Genomic DNA, 16,256 nt, shown 5'->3' on the forward strand with positions numbered 1-16,256 from the left:
CGTAAAGCTACAATACATAATATTTTCATACTCCTGGCATACATTACATTATCTTCATATATGAGGATATTGTAAGAAAAAAGTTGAATAATAGCGTTTTACTCCATTTAGCTCCAACCCTTAACCCCTCTTCAAACAAGCAGGAGCTACAAACTCTTTGTTTTTGCCTGGGTGCTACAGATCATAAAATGTCCATTTCCACCAGTATTTTCGTCGTCCTTCTTCCAGTCTGGCTTATGTTTGCAATGCTCAACTCCAAAAATGTTTTTGTACTGCATCACTGAGGTCGACCTTGATCTCCATTTCCAAAGAAGTCATTACTTGAAGTCCTTTCCGGGGATTTCCGCAGGCCTGCTAGCTCTCGCAGTGGACTAACTGTTCGGCTGTTATCTAACCATACAGGCAGTAGGAATGTGTGTACAAGTGTAAAACCTTAATTTACTTTTATAATCACAGGTCAGTCATAACTGGAACAAAACAAACATAAAGAAACTCTGTGGTCAATGTTGTAATAAGGGCATTAAGAGAATGCACCTTATTTTAAGCTTTTGCAAAATACACATGTCTGTGGCACATTATTAAATCCTGGGGGATACTTTCCTATACCTGGCATTTGACTGGAGAAACATTAGTGTATCTAACATAAAACACATACAGAAATCACGCATACACAATCGAAAACAATGAGATTATAAGAGACATAAATGCACATTAGCCACAGGAATGCTGCCTAGGCTTTGTAAGCAGCTTCCATTTCAATGACTGGAAAACACTTTGAAAACAAGAATGTGCCACCACCTAGTGGCAGATGTGCGCTATGAAGTGTAGAGTGTAATGTTTTAGGCTTTAGTAAATGCTGTAACATGCTGTAACACAGCAAATTACATACAATCAAATATCTTCAGCAACAAGATGTACATGCACACATGCTGCAGTTCCAGAAAGCCAAATTAAACAATTTAGTATTTTTTATGTATATATACAAGTCATTGTGTTGAAAAAAACAAAAAAAACTACATTGATATATTTAGTTTCGGCAAAAAGAGTACGTTTTTGGAACATTCCCACTCCAATGTCCTTGTGTGCAGTTATATCAAAATATGATTAACCCAGCCAGTTACCCCCTGCCAGTCTCAAATGATTGGAAACAACTGGATCCTCCATAAATTTATTATAAGAATATTCTGGAACAACTTACAACAAATTATTGATGATTAAGACATATGCAACGTGCAACAGAATACTGATGTTTAAACCACTTCTCCAGAACTGAAACCAAAGCACTCTTTACAAATAAACTCCAAAGAAATAACATCACCAGAGGAAACACGACACACAAACAGTATATTCCAAATTATACAAGTGTAAATCTGGGCAGTTGTAAAAAATGGTAAAAACATTTTTTTAAAGTGCAACAGCCAAGTTCAGTCTATGGATTCCAGTCAGCCTACAGCATGTGCTGATGGGAAATCTCCATCAGAACATTACTGATCACCCTGAGCATAATACTGCCATAACGCCTAACTGATCGAATTGTGAAATTGCCGGGTGTCAGTGAAACTAACGCTGGAAGGTCTGAACTTCAGCTGTCTTGGTGGGAGGACTGGCCTCTTCTCCCACCTCCATTTCACCCTTGTTTTCAGTTGGTTCTCTCAGCAGTCCAAAGCTAAGAAACTCAAGAGTACTCACATGTAACACCACAGGCAAACAGGTGTGCCCAGTAACACAGAAGCTGTGTTGTGAACACAAAACCTGCAAAAGGCAACCGAGGTTGAAAATATGACTTAAATTAATGAGGGCTGAACAGAAGCATTTCAATAATTTGACAAAACATGCTTTTTCCTCTGTACGCTTTCAAAATAAAAGGAAACAATTCTGGTTTGACCAAACAGTGCTTTGGTCCTCAAAAGGATTTTTATGATATATTAATTGAAAAGTAACAATTGTACAATTTTCTAAGCTAATTTAACAAGTTAACAACATTTTAACATGTAACATTTTCTTAAATCCCATACTCAGGACTCAAACAAAGATTTGATACCACAGAGCCCATAATTATGCACATACTTTACATCTTTGAAGTTTAGAGTCTGTTACACATTCTCTTCAGACGGCTCAAGGCATATGAAAGGGGTGCACATCAAGGGCTGGTCAATTTCAGGAATTTGTGCCAAATTCTGCTCTTTATTATATAATTAACGTAATCATATCGTGATCTGACATTTGCATACGCACCAGCTGCAGCCACTGACTGCAAGATAATTGGTTGGAAACCAGCACACTCACCCGCCCTCCAAAACTGGCATTGTGCACCCCTGACATGTGGAAAAGAGTCCTTTCTGTATACATTAATTCTGTATATTTATTAAAGGCGTATTGAAACAGAAACATTTAACTGTGCAATTATTTTCTATTTTTTTTATTTTCTATGTAAATTTAGTCCACAGCAAAAGGTTAAATCGGAAATCACCAAAGGAGGGTGTCGTCCATGGAGGAACTACATGGTACTGCTCTGGGGTCAGCGGCTTTAGAAGGACAAGATTGCCTTTTGAATGATTCTCACACATTCTCTGATCTCGTCCTCCTTGATTATGAGGGGAGGGGCCAGCCTGATGATGTCACCGTGCGTGGGCTTGGCCAGTAGACCGCTGTCTCTCAGGCGCAAGCACACCTTCCAGGCGTCATATTCTGAAAGCAGATTTTTGGAATGTTTTTCAAAATACTAAGCTAGTGTTCTAGAACTCCATTCCTTTCAGTTATCAGTAGTCACTGTTACATCAGCATAAGAATTTTCAGCAAAGAGCATTCTAATGCTGATGCAACAATCACCACATCAGAATTCTAAGAACATTCTAATCACATATTGATCTTGCACCTTAAAGGAATAAAGGCCCTGTCTGAACTACAGAATGGCTCTTCACAGGTGCTATAAATTTCCATTTCCTATTAATGACCAACAGCAAAGCCCCCACAGTTTGTGAAGCTTGTGACATCTCTGAATTTCTGCACTACAGTACTGTACAACACACAACAGCGAGGCGTGGGCCCTACCTTTAGTTTCCTTGATGACGATGGCGTTGAGGAGGCCCTTGCCCCTCACCATGGTGACGACGTCGCTGGGCAGCTTCCTTAGCTCCGCCCGTAGCAGCTGGCCCATCTTCTCAGCGTTCTCTGCCAGTTTCTCCTCCTCCAGGACCTGTAGACACAAGCACACGCGGATGGATACTGTGTTGCCCTGTCCACTGTTTACCCTGGATACCACGTAGATGGGTGGATTTATTTGTGATTGGCAGACCTGGGTCAAATACATATTTGTTTTGGACTCAAATACTTTTCTGTGCTCTGTTGATCTTGCTGGTGTAATTGAGCCTGTCAATATGACCAGAAGGCGGGGTTTGCACTTTATGAGAGTATTTCATTGGTTCCAATACTCCTGACAAGATCAGTAAAGCGTAGAAAAGTATTTGAATCCAAAACAAATACGTATTTGACCCAGGTCTGGTGAGTGGATGTCTGCATAAATGTCAGATGGATTAGCGGATTAGAGCGCTGCGGTGGATTGGGAGGGCAGACCTTAAGAGGAGGACAAACAGTCAGTGGATAGGGAGATGGGTGGGGTGGATGGGCAGGGTCAGCAGATAGGTGGACAAACAGGTTTAACAGATAGGTGACCAATAGGGTCGCTGGACAGGTGGACAGGCAAGTGAAACAGGAAGACCACTGGTAATTAGAGGTTGATGGGCGGTACTGGGTTTGGGTACACGAGCGCATGCGTCGCACGCACCTCCAGGGCGGCGATAGCGACCCGGCAGCCCAGAGGGTTCCCTCCGTACGTGGAGCCGTGCTCCCCGGGCTTGATGGTCAGCATCACCTCGTCGTCGCACAGCACCGCGGACACCTGAGCGGGAAAAACCAGGGTCACGTGACCAGAACACTCCTACAATCCCATGATTCCAAACCCTGGTCGCACCACCGTCAGTTTATCCAACATCAGCTCTGGAGCTGAAAGACTAGTATGTTCACATCTTTTTTTGCATCGCTGTTCTAAAATTAACTAGCATTGTCCTTAATAAATTGGCCCTACAGTGCTTTTAATAGCAAATTAATGTGAGGGCATGGTGTTAAGTGTCACATAAATAGTGTCATGCAACCTGTAAGAAATGTTCAGGGTTTGTTGAACCAAGTTTGAACAGGCCTGTTTTCAGGCTGCTGCAGATGGCGGAGTGACTCCGCTGTCCAGGCTGTTGTGGGGAGCTCTTTCCACCACTAGGGGGCCACAGAAGAAAACAGATGTGACTGGGAATGTGTACAACGCGTACGAGTACCTGATTACAGATAAGACACTTGTCTAGCAGCATTCTGTATGAGAATGAACCAATTTCCCCTATCTGATTTTCCTCTAATGCATACTTTTCCCTTATACGACTTTCCTTTTATGAAACCAGACAGCTAAATTTAGCAGACATTCCATTACAACCACTCAGCAGGCACTCCTGACCACAACAACACGCAGAAGAGGAGAACATGGATGTTAGTCTCCAGAATACAAAGTGTGATATCGCCATGAAGGCATAAGAAGGTACTTGATTCAGTGAGATAGAAAGCAATTATATTATTCTCTTTATTGTTATTCAAGTTCCATAGTAAATGTGATTTTTCAAAATCATCAAATCAAAAGTAATAAAAGAGTCTGGATTTTGTGTATATGGGTGATTTGTTGACAGGGGATACTCTGCTCAGCCGACCCCCCCTGAAGAGAATCGCCGGCTACATGGCCGGTGCCAGTGACCGGGACACTCACAGGGTAGACTCCCCCAGACAGCGCCTTGCCCAGGAGCACCAGGTCTGGACGCACGGCTTCGTGATCCACAGCCAGCCTCCGCCCCGTCCTGGCCAGCCCCGTCTGCACCTCGTCGGCGATGAACAGCACCTGCGCGGGGGCCAAAGAACAGGAACATGAGCGATGACAACGTACGGTACAAGCACTGGGGCACACTTCCCAATAAGGCTGCTTTAGCCTTCTCCTGAGGCTGACGCAGGCCGCTAGCTATGATCAGCTAACGACCAATTGCACTGCAGCACAGTTTAAGTGGTAGTCAAGTTTTGTTTATTAATTTTGTGTAAAAATGGAAGGAAAAAAAGGACGTGTCGCAGGGTCGCTGTACCGGGCCTCATACTCACGTTGTGCTGGGTGCAGAGCTCTCTCACTTTGGTGAGGTACCCCGGGTCTGGAACCACCACCCCAGCCTCGCCCTGGATGGGCTCCACCATGAAGGCGGCCACGTTCTGGTCCTGCAGCGCCCGCTGTCAAACGCAACCGCACACGGTCAAGAACCAAGACAACCAACCAACTACACTGTGACTATACCAAGTGCTGCTTGCATTTATCAAAGGCACTCAAGGTGGTTCTACGATAAAAGGAGAAGCCCAGGAATGTCTAGTCGGCCGTTCCGTTTTCAAGCATTTATTGACAGACCCTTTCAGGGTTGCCAGTTGTTCAGCTGTGACAGACAAACTGTGTGACAGCACACTGTATCAAGCCAGTCAAAGAAATATGAGTTTAAAAAGTTCAGCGAAAATGTATCAACCAGTTTCAGCCGGTTGTGCAATTTGCAAGACTGCAGGATCTGTGGGTTTGGATGGTTGCACATCTTGTGGTCTGGTTATCCTTTGTGTGTACTGCTTTTGTTAGAATATCCTTATTGAGTGTCTGTATGTTTTGAAAGTGCTTGCTGTGCCTCACAAGAATTTACCCAAAACCATAAAGCATTTAAAAAATACTTTTTAAAAAAATGAATATTGACAGGACTGCTTGAACTGACAGGAGGATGGATTGCTCGGTCAGTTGACTGATTCATTGCTCATGGGTGTGGAGATGCAGTGGGCCTACCTCCAGTGCAGGCAGGTCGTTGTAGGGAATGAGCTCAAAGCCAGGCATGAAGGGGCCGAAGCCATCATAGCTGCTGGGGTCAGTGGAGCTGGAGATGGCCGCCATGGTGCGTCCCCAGAAATTTCCGTCTGTGTGCGAGAGAAGGGGGACGGACCCATAAGCCCAGCACCTCCTACAAGTGGTATAAGTCACTGTCGCATGAGCACCGTATCAGCTTCACCAAAATGCTGTCATTCTCGTCCCAATTTTTTTACTTATCTATTCATTTTTCGCCAACAGCTTCCCATCAATCATGCTCCTGGGCTTGTTTTTTTACAACAATGGTGGTCGATAGATACATTACCTGGGGTGAATTTCTCAAAGGCAGAAAAAAAATGTGACTTGGCAGGTTTAATGCCAAAGTAATGTGTGCCAGGAAAGTCACTGGTGACGAGTGCTTGGTCAAATGCTTGTGCTTCATGGCCTTCCGTTGTGATTAGTCCCTGCAGTATACCCTGAATTGCCACTTGTTCTGTAGCGTTCTCAAGTTATAAATGACACAATGTTGATTGTGCCATTTCCAATACTCAAGTCCGCCACTGCGAAATTAAGTTTCACAAAATACTTTGGTCTGAACTGAAAACTGGACAAGCCTGTATAATGGGAAGATTGTTCTGGAGTCATTTTGCTTGACCAGTTTTCAAGCTTTCCATAGAGTTTAAAAATAAAATTAAAAATTAAAAATTTTTAAATAATTACCTTCAGTCTTGTCTATCCAGGGTACCATGAAATTATTATGATTTTAAATCAGATGAACCTACTGTCAGCCATTACTCCAGTTTTAGGAATTATGAACCTGGCCTAACCTTTGTGCAATCCTTCATGTTGTAACAAATATGGCTCAACAGCACGTCTGGTGTCAGGTTCGCTTTCTCCCATTGGTTAGGCAGATCAGCTGTACTTCATGACCACAAAATGCATTCCGGTCTAACAGACAGACTGACCGAAGGGCAGGGAGAGGTTGAGGCCCTTTAGCGACTGCCTCACGCTTGTCATAACTGCACCTTAATGTCTGAAAACTCGGACCGACGCAAAACACTGGTTTGCAAAGCCAGCAAATGCAGACACTGCTTCCCTTTCACTGCGAAGGTCCTCGACTTACTTGCGAAAACAATCTTGGCTTGGTACTTGGGTATTCCCTTCACGCTGTACGCCCATTTACGGGCCAGCTTGCAGGCCGTCTCACCAGCTTCCACGCCTGAAAAAAGAGAGGGAGTGGAACATAACCCAAACCAAACCAGGAACGTGTTTCTGGTTCCACGTTCAAAGAACCACAGCACGGGGGGGGGGGGGGAGGGGCTGACCTGTGTTCATGGGCAGGACCTTGTGGTACCCGAACAGGTTGGTGATGAACTCCTCGTACTCGCCCAGCACGTTGTTGTAGAAGGCCCGCGAGGTGAGGGTGAGCTTGGAGGCCTGGTCTTTGAGAGCGGCGATGATCTTGGGATGGCAGTGGCCCTGGTTGACCGCGCTGTACGCGCTCAGGAAGTCGTAGTACCTGTTGCCTTCCACGTCCCACACATGCAGGCCTGCCCCAAACCGGAGAGACCCAATTATTAGCATAGCATAACGGCTGTTTGTGTGACAAAGGGGTAGTGCTTGACAGGCCCATCTTCAAAGGGACACCAAGGCGTTTGGCTTGAGGGATATCCAGTAGCAAAACCTTGCAGTTACCAATCATTATATCCATCTTCATGGATATTTCAACTTGAATTTTGATAAACAATTTTAAAATGTACTGCGAGCAAACTCTTAAGTTGAACATACAAGCTAACAAGCACAATGTCAATATCCTCAAAGGAGCAAATGTATAAAAGCTCAGTATGTCCAACCCCTTTCTGTGGGTTTGTTTTTCCTATACAAGCAAGGTGCCTTTTGCAGAAACCCGCTGACAGGATAGAGAGCACAACACCTTCTGCTCGCTCCAGCGCCACGGGAAGTGGATGGTAATTGTGGGCGCCATACTTTTCCTCCCGGGCAAACACCTCTTCGGAAGACAGGGGGCGCTCTACCCTCCTGAGGTTTGAGGCAGTTGCGGAGGCAGTCCGGACTCCCGAGTGCACGTTTCGGGTCAGCGCCGGTCCCGCCCGGACGAGGCCGAAGCTCGCCTTGAAGAACATCTCTTTTGATTGTTTTTAGGTGTGGTAATTCTGCAGTAGAAGAGATAGCTAATCAGCAATAGCACACGCGTCGGTGCAACCGACACAAAATGGCGTGAACGCCAAACACTAAGCTATAAGTTCTAAGCTCCAAAATGGCGCAACTGGTCAAAAACACTCTCGCCTACATTTGTCACAATAACAGCCTGAAGGAGGAGCAGGGACGTAGTCTGTGCAGTGACTGTCCTGGTGCCTGCCTGAAGAAAATACAATTAGGACCCCTCCCGGCACTCCTCTTAAAAAGAGCTGTGCCACCTGAAACTGAATCCAGCACAGCGGAGTTAACGCTTGGTGGCATGCAAATAAGATAGAAGCAGACAGTATCACTGTTAATTTGAAATCGATCTGTTCAGTGTAACAGCTTGTAGCAGCCACATTAACAGCAAACGCACCTGCTTGTATAGTATGACATAATCCAATCAGCATTAATACCGTGATTCAAATGACTTTTAATACTCTATGAAAAGCATTTTACCCACCGGCAGCTACAAGTTTAATGTGGCTGTCAAAACTGTGCAAATGAAACATGACACAAGAAGACAAGAAGGTGGATCACAGCAGCCTCAACAGCCTCTTAGCTTTTCATGGACAGGCCAGCTTGTCATAAGTAGCTGCCATGTTCAATCCAAAGATTTGTTCATACTGAAAAACAAGTAAAAATTCTGACATATTTATAGAGGGAGTAATTCATTCTATTGCACACTGCTCTAAAACACAGATGACACTTTTATATTCATGTTAGCAACTTCCCCAGAATACATTTCTGTTCCAACATAAAAGTGTGACAAATCCACTTGAATATATAGCTTTTTTTCCAATTACTGTCTTGGTTGACGTGTGTAGTCGTCAACCTTACTGTCTCTGTCTGTACTAGAAAGGGTTTGAGTCAATGCTGAAGGATTACTAGCCATAATCATAACTACGGAATTACAAGCACTAGATATATTACTGCTGAGGATAATTCAAACTCCAGTTCCATGTCCTATTCAGAAAATGGTTTATATTTTGCTTCACAAGCAGATGTTATCATATCATACAGTACTGTAAAGTACATCATATTCAAAATCTTATAAATATGTTAGAGGTGGCTAGTCATAGCATGAGGAAAGCTACACAGCCTCATCCTTGCAGTCATTTATGAAGAGCAGTGACGGAACACAGTGAATTCAACTCTGATAACAGCACCAAGGTCATTCCACCCCTGGTAGAGCCCATGTAAATATTTGATTTGCTGCGGCCTTTAAATTTAAATTGGACTGTTGATTGGCTCTCCGGGCCCTGCCCCCAGCATACCCCTCCACGTCACAGCCAAATAAAGCAGTGGCCTGCAGCGCCTCCACAAACTTCATCACCATCCAATTGTGACTTGTCAGAATTCAGTAATGCTGGGGGAGAATGACTACAGAAGTTTAGCTGCTAGGATATGGACACTCTGAGTACGCCTGAAGTGTCTTAGCTTAGTAAAGCATGTCCCCGTATCAGTTTAGGTTATGAACAGATAATATACGACATAAAGAAAGAGTGTGCGCACTTGCACACTTTGGAAGCAACGTTTTGTTTGTTTTGTTGAGAAACAAGCTGTTAAGATGTATTATGTTCAAACTGTGCCATTGCATTGTTCACAATTAAGACAATAATTAATATCATTTATAAAATTGAGCAAACGTAAATTCTGTTTGCTTATTTGATACATACCCCAGCGCAAAAATGTTGCCTACATTAATGCTTTGCATAGACAAATTACTACCGGATTAAAATTCCTTAATATTGCATGCATGAATCCGACTGAGAGTGGTTAGGTAGAGAAACTGTCGAACCCGCTAAACCCGTTGCGTATGTGTCACTCTCAATGCGTGTAAGGAGCCAAAAAATGATTCCTCGTAATTACCCCCAGATTTTCCTCCATTCCAAGCTAAAATTGAATACAATAGGCTATAATTATGACGTGCTTGAAACACACAGGACATTCAGGTAAAACGATATTATTGCAGAGCCATAAGTAAGTCAGCTGGCTAAGACACCACCCCAGCCCAAGGGAACCGCAGGTTAGTTAGCTTGTCCAGTTGGTGTCATTTTCCATGTTAACCTAAAGGTGATATAACACCAAATGGTGATGTGTGTACTGCTGGCTAGAAATCTAGTGATGTGTGATGTAGTGCAACGTATGCTACCCTTCGTAAATTACTGGATGTCGCAAATCACAATCTACGTCGTAGGCCGACTCGACTGGCTAGCCAACGAACTAAAGTTGCAAGTCCGTTGCCCCAATTGACCAAAATGTACGTGTGCGACTGCGTTGGACTTTCCCTTTCTTTTCATTCCAAAAAAAACAACAACAAAAAAACACAAATTATAGCTAATCTGTAACGTGAGTTTGATAAATCGCTTGATAAGTGACAGGAACTGCTTAGATTCGATCAGACACCACTTATCGAACATAACTACCTAGGCTAGTTCTCAAATTGTCTGGCTATCGTTGACGTTAGCTACTTACGTTTCTGTAACGTTGACTTCTTATTTTTTATGAATCCGTCGCAACGCGTGGCTATCTAATAACGCACATTATATCGGGGTGGTATGCCGTGAAATACCTTGGCAACTGTGGACTCCTCTTAAAATTTCAATCCTCTGTGATCCACGATGTCACACACCCACTGCCACAGCCACTCTTGAGCGAGCTAGAAGCAGCCAACCAAGCTCATGTAACCGGATTCCTACGTCAATGTGGCGGGGTCGCATGACGCAAATTGTAGGCTATTATACAGCGTCGTTTTGAGACAGCCATATGCAAATCCCATATCGTAATATTATTTTGTGTGTGCGTATTAACGTTTATTGTTTTACCATGTTTTAAAAAATAGTTTACTGTGTTTAATCGGCTGTCAAAGCAAAATACACAATAATGACGGTGCCGTTCACTGTTCAGAAAGAAATGTCAGATGTATTTGTTGATTTTTGGCTATTGCAATGTTTCTCAAAAGATGCTAACACTATATTCATGTAATATGCGGTATGCATGAAGATTTTCACGATCTGTTTGATAGTTCCATTTCTTGTTACAATCTCTGATTAGCATTATTTTGCTCTTTTCTTTTTGGCTTGCAACTCCCACACTACATTACATTACGCGCGCGCGCCCACACACACGCATCATTAAAGCCTTGTTTTCGTGATATACTTGCCTTCATGTCAGGGTCCGTTGCATGGGGAATCATACAGTGAAGGAATGCCTTCACACGTCCATAAATTGTTGTCGGCTTGTATGAATGTTTTTGCACTAGGCCTACATACCAAGAACTGAACCCAAACAAGAGGGAAAGGGCAAAACATATATACTGTAGCAATGTATGTTTATTTGTCTAATATGTTAACTACCTAACTACATCTAATGTCCAATCAGAGCATAACATGAGTGTTGCCTAGAAAAAAAAACCTTTAAAACTTTTAAATACGCCAAAAAATCTGTTTGATGGGGTGTAAAATGCACAAATCAAGTGAATGGCCTCAGGACTGATTTCCAACATAGTAATCCATGCCCAATTGGATAAAGACTGATTTACAAGCCCTTGTACTGTATAACCAACCAGATGAGTGTATGAACTTGGCTTTATATGATTTTAAATATCTATGGTTTTTATATAACCCTGAATAGTTTTCTTGTTTATTTTAGTAATTTATTGAAGTAATTCCAGACCTTATGGTTTTATATTCTGAAAGACACCTCAAGAATTACATTTGTCCATCAGAATTCTTGAATACTCCAATGGTTGACTACAACCAGGGGGTTTTCTTTTAGATTTCCTCATACAATTCTGATTATTTTAACCAAGATAACACATCACATATTAACCCCAAAGAAGCTCAAAGTGCAAGGAAAGAATCGGAGGAAACTATGAGGGGGCTTCATTTATTCAAATTCCCAATCTACTCACTGACCATATCCATCTATGCATTCTGCTCCATATCTTTTTAAGACAATCCCTTTGACCAGAAAAAAACAAGTAAAAGAATAGATATATTTGCAGCACATCCTTGTTTTCCTTGTAAGTTTCCTTTGCTACCAAACTGCAGAACAGCATGAATGATCAACTATTAGTTTCATGGATTATCAACAAATTCATTTCAGAAAATTCATATTCTGTCAGTCATAAAATAAAGATATGCCTCAAGATTTATTGTTTGGTCATATTGGCTGATTCTATTAAACTGTAGGTTCCATTTTTAAGCAATACTAACATTGCTATTGTGTTCTGACATAAAACAGTAATACATTTTACTTTAAATTGGTTTTTAATTTTCATGCCATCCACACTTTGGTCCAATCGAGAATATGTCTTACACTCACAAACAGATAACAACAGGAAGGTTTATAGGTATTATTTACAAAAAAGAATATAAACTTGTTCGTGTTGATGTATTGAATGTGAGCATAATGGATTATAGATACATGTGACAAAATTTTAATTTAGGCAATGACCCAATACAGAATAAACAGAAAAGGTGTGTTAAGGAACGAGGGAGGGGAGAAACGTTGTGAGTGGAACATTTATCTTTCATGCTCAGCACAGGTCAATAAGTGAAGAATGTGTTATAACAAACAGCTGGCAGCAAGTCCTTAATTTGAACGTAACGTCATATATATGCATAAAACGTTTGTACACAAACAAATAAACAATGCCTTGGAAATGTATTTACATTTTTTACAAGTCCCGAATTAATTATATGAAAATACAGCCTTCATAAATGTGGAGTGTAGTATATTGGCTGAATGAAGCTGCCATGCACGTAGGGATTCAAATGCCCTCCGGTGGATGCCAGTGGAACTGCACCAGCTGTGTGGCAGACCATATTTCCAGAATTGTACGTGTTGAAAGTTTGGTAGTTTAGTGCACTTGGTCCAGATGGCGCAGGGCTTGTGCTGACTGTGACCGAAGAGTTCGATCCGGGCTGTAATGCACTGTCAGCCCCCGGGTTTTGCTTTTTCCATTTAGTTCTTCTGTTCTGAAACCAGATCTTGACCTGGGTTTCAGTCAGGCTGAGAGACAAGGCGAGGTTGAGGCGCTCACAAACGGACAGGTATCGTGTGACGCGGAATTTGTTCTCCAGCGCCACCAGCTGTTCATAAGTGAAGGCAGTTCTCGCACGCCGGGATTTGGAGCAACCATGGTCAGAGCGACTACGGATCTTTTGTCGCGTAGATTCCTGGTCGCCAGGTTCCATGGTATTGGTGGCGCTGTTTATATCTAGTTCTTTCTCTGTTTCCTCGTGGGAAGAGCCCAGATGTTTTTGAGACCGCGCCGATGCGGTCTCAGGGTCACCTCTCCTCTCTTCATCTATTGAACAAAAAGATGCATCAGAAGTTACTTGGAGAAACACCTGTTCTTTTTTTGCTTGCAGGTTCATCGACAATGCATTACCTGTTAACCGATTTATTGAACAAAGAAATATTCACATAATGATGTAGGCTACTTTTCAACGTTTGACATATACCTGAGTATTCAGTTTACCCTCGAACTGATATTTCTGTAGATCTGTGTTTCTAGAGTAATTTAAAACAAATTATGTAGCCTAGGCGTTATAGATAATAACGGGACAGGCGGAGAAAAAGTGTGATAGCCGGGTGCAATGGTGCTGAATGGACAGCACTATTATCGATTGGCTCAACATTCGCAATGTATAGCGACGCGTGATAAAACATATCTAATAACTAATAATGATCAACATACATATTTTTTTTCTTTATCATTCATTGTAGCGCCCAAAATAGTATGCCAGCAAATAGTTAATTGGGAGTCATGTATGTAGGTCTACGTATTAAAGCTATGAACATTTATAAAGCTGCTTCTTTGGTTACCCTATATGTGATTGTGGGTTACATTTATCTACACAGAAGAAATGATTAATGGTTGATACTGATCAGCCGTGTTCGAATGGATTTGAGCAACGGAAAGAAGAGGCAAGGTGGATGTAATCCTTAAATCACTCATAAATCACAAATCGCTTAAAATGTCATGTTGCGGGAAGCAATCCCGACCAAATCCAGCTCCACCATCTAGCCTTGACGTGCTAATGGAGTTTCATATTTGTTGGAGGATCGATAAATGTCATCTATTAAAGGTAAGTTTTAATCGAACAATATTTAGGATCAGACATGGATGGGGTTTGAAGTTTGCACCTGCAAGCTGCTGGAGGGAGATATGCAGGATGCAGTAATGGGATATCGATCAACGTGAGCTGAGGCATCCTCAATGGGACGATTTAAACAATTACCTAGGCTGGCTGTCCCAAAGCCAATCACATACATTCAACTGGGGTACAAGCGACAGAATGTGAGGTTTAAAGAAAATTCAACAGTAGAAATAAGAGAAAGGTCACCTTTCTATCCTTTTTAGTCAACAAAAAATAAAACGCGATGAATTTGTTGGAGCAAAACCTGCGGGAACCTTTGAGATAACTCGTTGAAATTAAACAGAAAGTGCATGTCATGAAGCCTACACCCGTCCAAGTTTCAATATGACAAATAATACATTTGAAATCTACCTATTTTAGTAGATATTTTGATAATAAGTTATTTGTAGCCTATGCTGTAACCTATTCCCCTCCAACCTGGATTGAATTTCGCGATTAGGCTAAATTATTAGGCTCTACATTTTAGTACTTAAATCTCGCTTGGTGTTGTTTCATATTCATTCATTTTCGAACCAAAAATATGTATGTCTTACCTAGGTCTCCGAGGATTGGTTTGCCAAATAAAGGACCTTCGGGCTCGGACGCGCCTGCAGCTAAACTTCCCCCAGCGGCATCACTTGATGAAAGAAATCTCTCTTTCTTCGTGTCCGTTACGCCTGAAAGTGAGTCCATCTTTTTGCTGTTGAACTTATTTGGATCCAGTATGTCAATAATAGAAAAAGAAATCCTGTGGCCGTGAGTCATTTTGACCCCAGTGTCCCGGTGCTCCAACATCAGTGAAAATATACAAGTATCTCCAAATTGTGTATTAATGTATTATATTGCTACAGGACAAAACCCTTAACCCCTTTAAAGAGTTCCGATTAGTTTGACGTTATATTGGCCGCAGTTTCTCCACGGAGTTGGCGCGCTCTAGACTGACAGCTGGCTTCAGTGGTACTCAATGAAAAAGGAGTCTGATATTGAAGCTGCTCTTTCCTCCCATCTGCCTGGTCATTTAAAGACGCGGTTACGAATGCTCACGTGGTACACAGAAACCAGCAATTCGTGTCAGTCAGAATATCTTTTTACTGCACTAATTTATCTTCCACTCGAGCCAACATTTAGTCTAAATATATATTTCAATGAGTAAGCTGAAATAGCCTATGTGTGCCATTGTCTTTAGAAGCCTAACGACGACGTAGCTTACATTAAAAAATAAGGCTATTATTGTTTTCCCTGTAAAACACTTAAATAAAGGCCTTAGTATAGTTGAGTCTTGGTATAGTGTGTGGTTACCTTTTTTTTTTTGACGTGCCGTATAGGATAATAGACAATAAAAAAGTTCTAAAACCACTGCTTTGTCTGCAGGCATAGTTCATAGGCTACCACCAATATATTCAAACAGGCTTGTCAAAAATAACACAAAACTGAGTCTATTTATCAGCATTTCTCCTTGACTACTGCATTTTCATTATAAGTTAAATGCAAATGTCTGGAGTTTTTTCTGGCACATATTGCTTAGGCCTATATTTAGGCTACCGCTTAACGCCAACCTGTCGCTTGTGACAAGGGAAATCTCTTAGAAAATATATACTTTTAAGATACCCCGGACAGCAGGCCGCTGTCTGTCACACAACCAGGCTGAAAGTTAGCCCATTTTAAACGCCAGAATCGCTGGTCATTTGAAATGAAAAACGTAGACCGTCGATCTATTTCGACATATCTCCCCGCCCCTCAGTGATTAGTGATGGCTTGATGATCACTGATAATTATTAGGCTACAGCCTCAATATCACGTTGGCTACTTATTATATTGAAATTAAACGAAACAGGTTATTGAAATACAACATTTTCCAATGCTAAAGGAGATTTTTTTCATGCTATGTATTGTACGTCGTAATAAGTAAAATCGTATTGGATAAAAGCGTCTCCCAAATAAAATGTAATGTAATGTAATGAATCGCATTTTTCAGTTCATAAACTACATGTCCCATCATG

General features: G+C 42.0%; 2 protein-coding genes across 6 annotated transcripts; both read right to left on the minus strand.

The window, feature by feature from the left end:
* Window positions 1-1,152: 1,152 nt before the first annotated feature.
* On the minus strand, window positions 1,153-10,814 carry LOC135247354 (ornithine aminotransferase, mitochondrial-like). Of its 5 annotated transcripts, none has more exons than XM_064320702.1 (11): window positions 10,680-10,765; window positions 8,217-8,285; window positions 7,842-8,079; window positions 7,234-7,458; window positions 7,032-7,127; window positions 5,891-6,018; window positions 5,182-5,304; window positions 4,802-4,930; window positions 3,785-3,898; window positions 3,052-3,196; window positions 1,153-2,688 (listed from the first exon to the last, which is right to left on the minus strand). In XM_064320702.1, exons 3-11 carry the CDS (start codon window positions 8,047-8,049, stop codon window positions 2,528-2,530), a joined length of 1,329 nt encoding a protein of 442 aa, XP_064176772.1. In that variant the 5' UTR covers window positions 8,050-8,079; window positions 8,217-8,285; window positions 10,680-10,765; the 3' UTR covers window positions 1,153-2,527. The 5 variants fall into 5 exon arrangements, with proteins under 5 accessions (XP_064176772.1, XP_064176770.1, XP_064176769.1 ...); XM_064320700.1 differs by having other exon boundaries at window positions 8,217-8,281; window positions 10,583-10,764; XM_064320699.1 differs by having other exon boundaries at window positions 10,583-10,764.
* Window positions 10,815-12,477: 1,663 nt separating this feature from the next.
* Window positions 12,478-13,424, minus strand: LOC135249477 (NK1 transcription factor-related protein 2-like). Its single transcript, XM_064325116.1, has one exon. The coding sequence runs from the start codon at window positions 13,306-13,308 to the stop codon at window positions 12,826-12,828; it is 483 nt and encodes a 160-aa protein (XP_064181186.1). The 5' UTR covers window positions 13,309-13,424; the 3' UTR covers window positions 12,478-12,825.
* Window positions 13,425-16,256: the final 2,832 nt, after the last annotated feature.

The sequence above is a fragment of the Anguilla rostrata genome, chromosome 2 (assembly GCF_018555375.3).
Source record: "Anguilla rostrata isolate EN2019 chromosome 2, ASM1855537v3, whole genome shotgun sequence".
Lineage (NCBI taxonomy): Eukaryota > Metazoa > Chordata > Actinopteri > Anguilliformes > Anguillidae > Anguilla > Anguilla rostrata.

Coding starts and splice junctions, on each gene's coding strand:
- LOC135247354 (XM_064320701.1), bottom strand. CDS start 8,049: ATGTTCTTCAAGGCGAGCTTCGGCCTCGTCCGGGCGGGACCGGCGCTG. Junction 6,019..7,031: donor AGCCAAGATTGTTTTCGCAA/GTAAGTCGAGGA, acceptor TCTCGCACACAG/ACGGAAATTTCTGGGGACGC. Junction 5,305..5,890: donor ACGACCTGCCTGCACTGGAG/GTAGGCCCACTG, acceptor TGCGTTTGACAG/CGGGCGCTGCAGGACCAGAA.
- LOC135249477 (XM_064325116.1), bottom strand. CDS start 13,308: ATGGAACCTGGCGACCAGGAATCTACGCGACAAAAGATCCGTAGTCGC.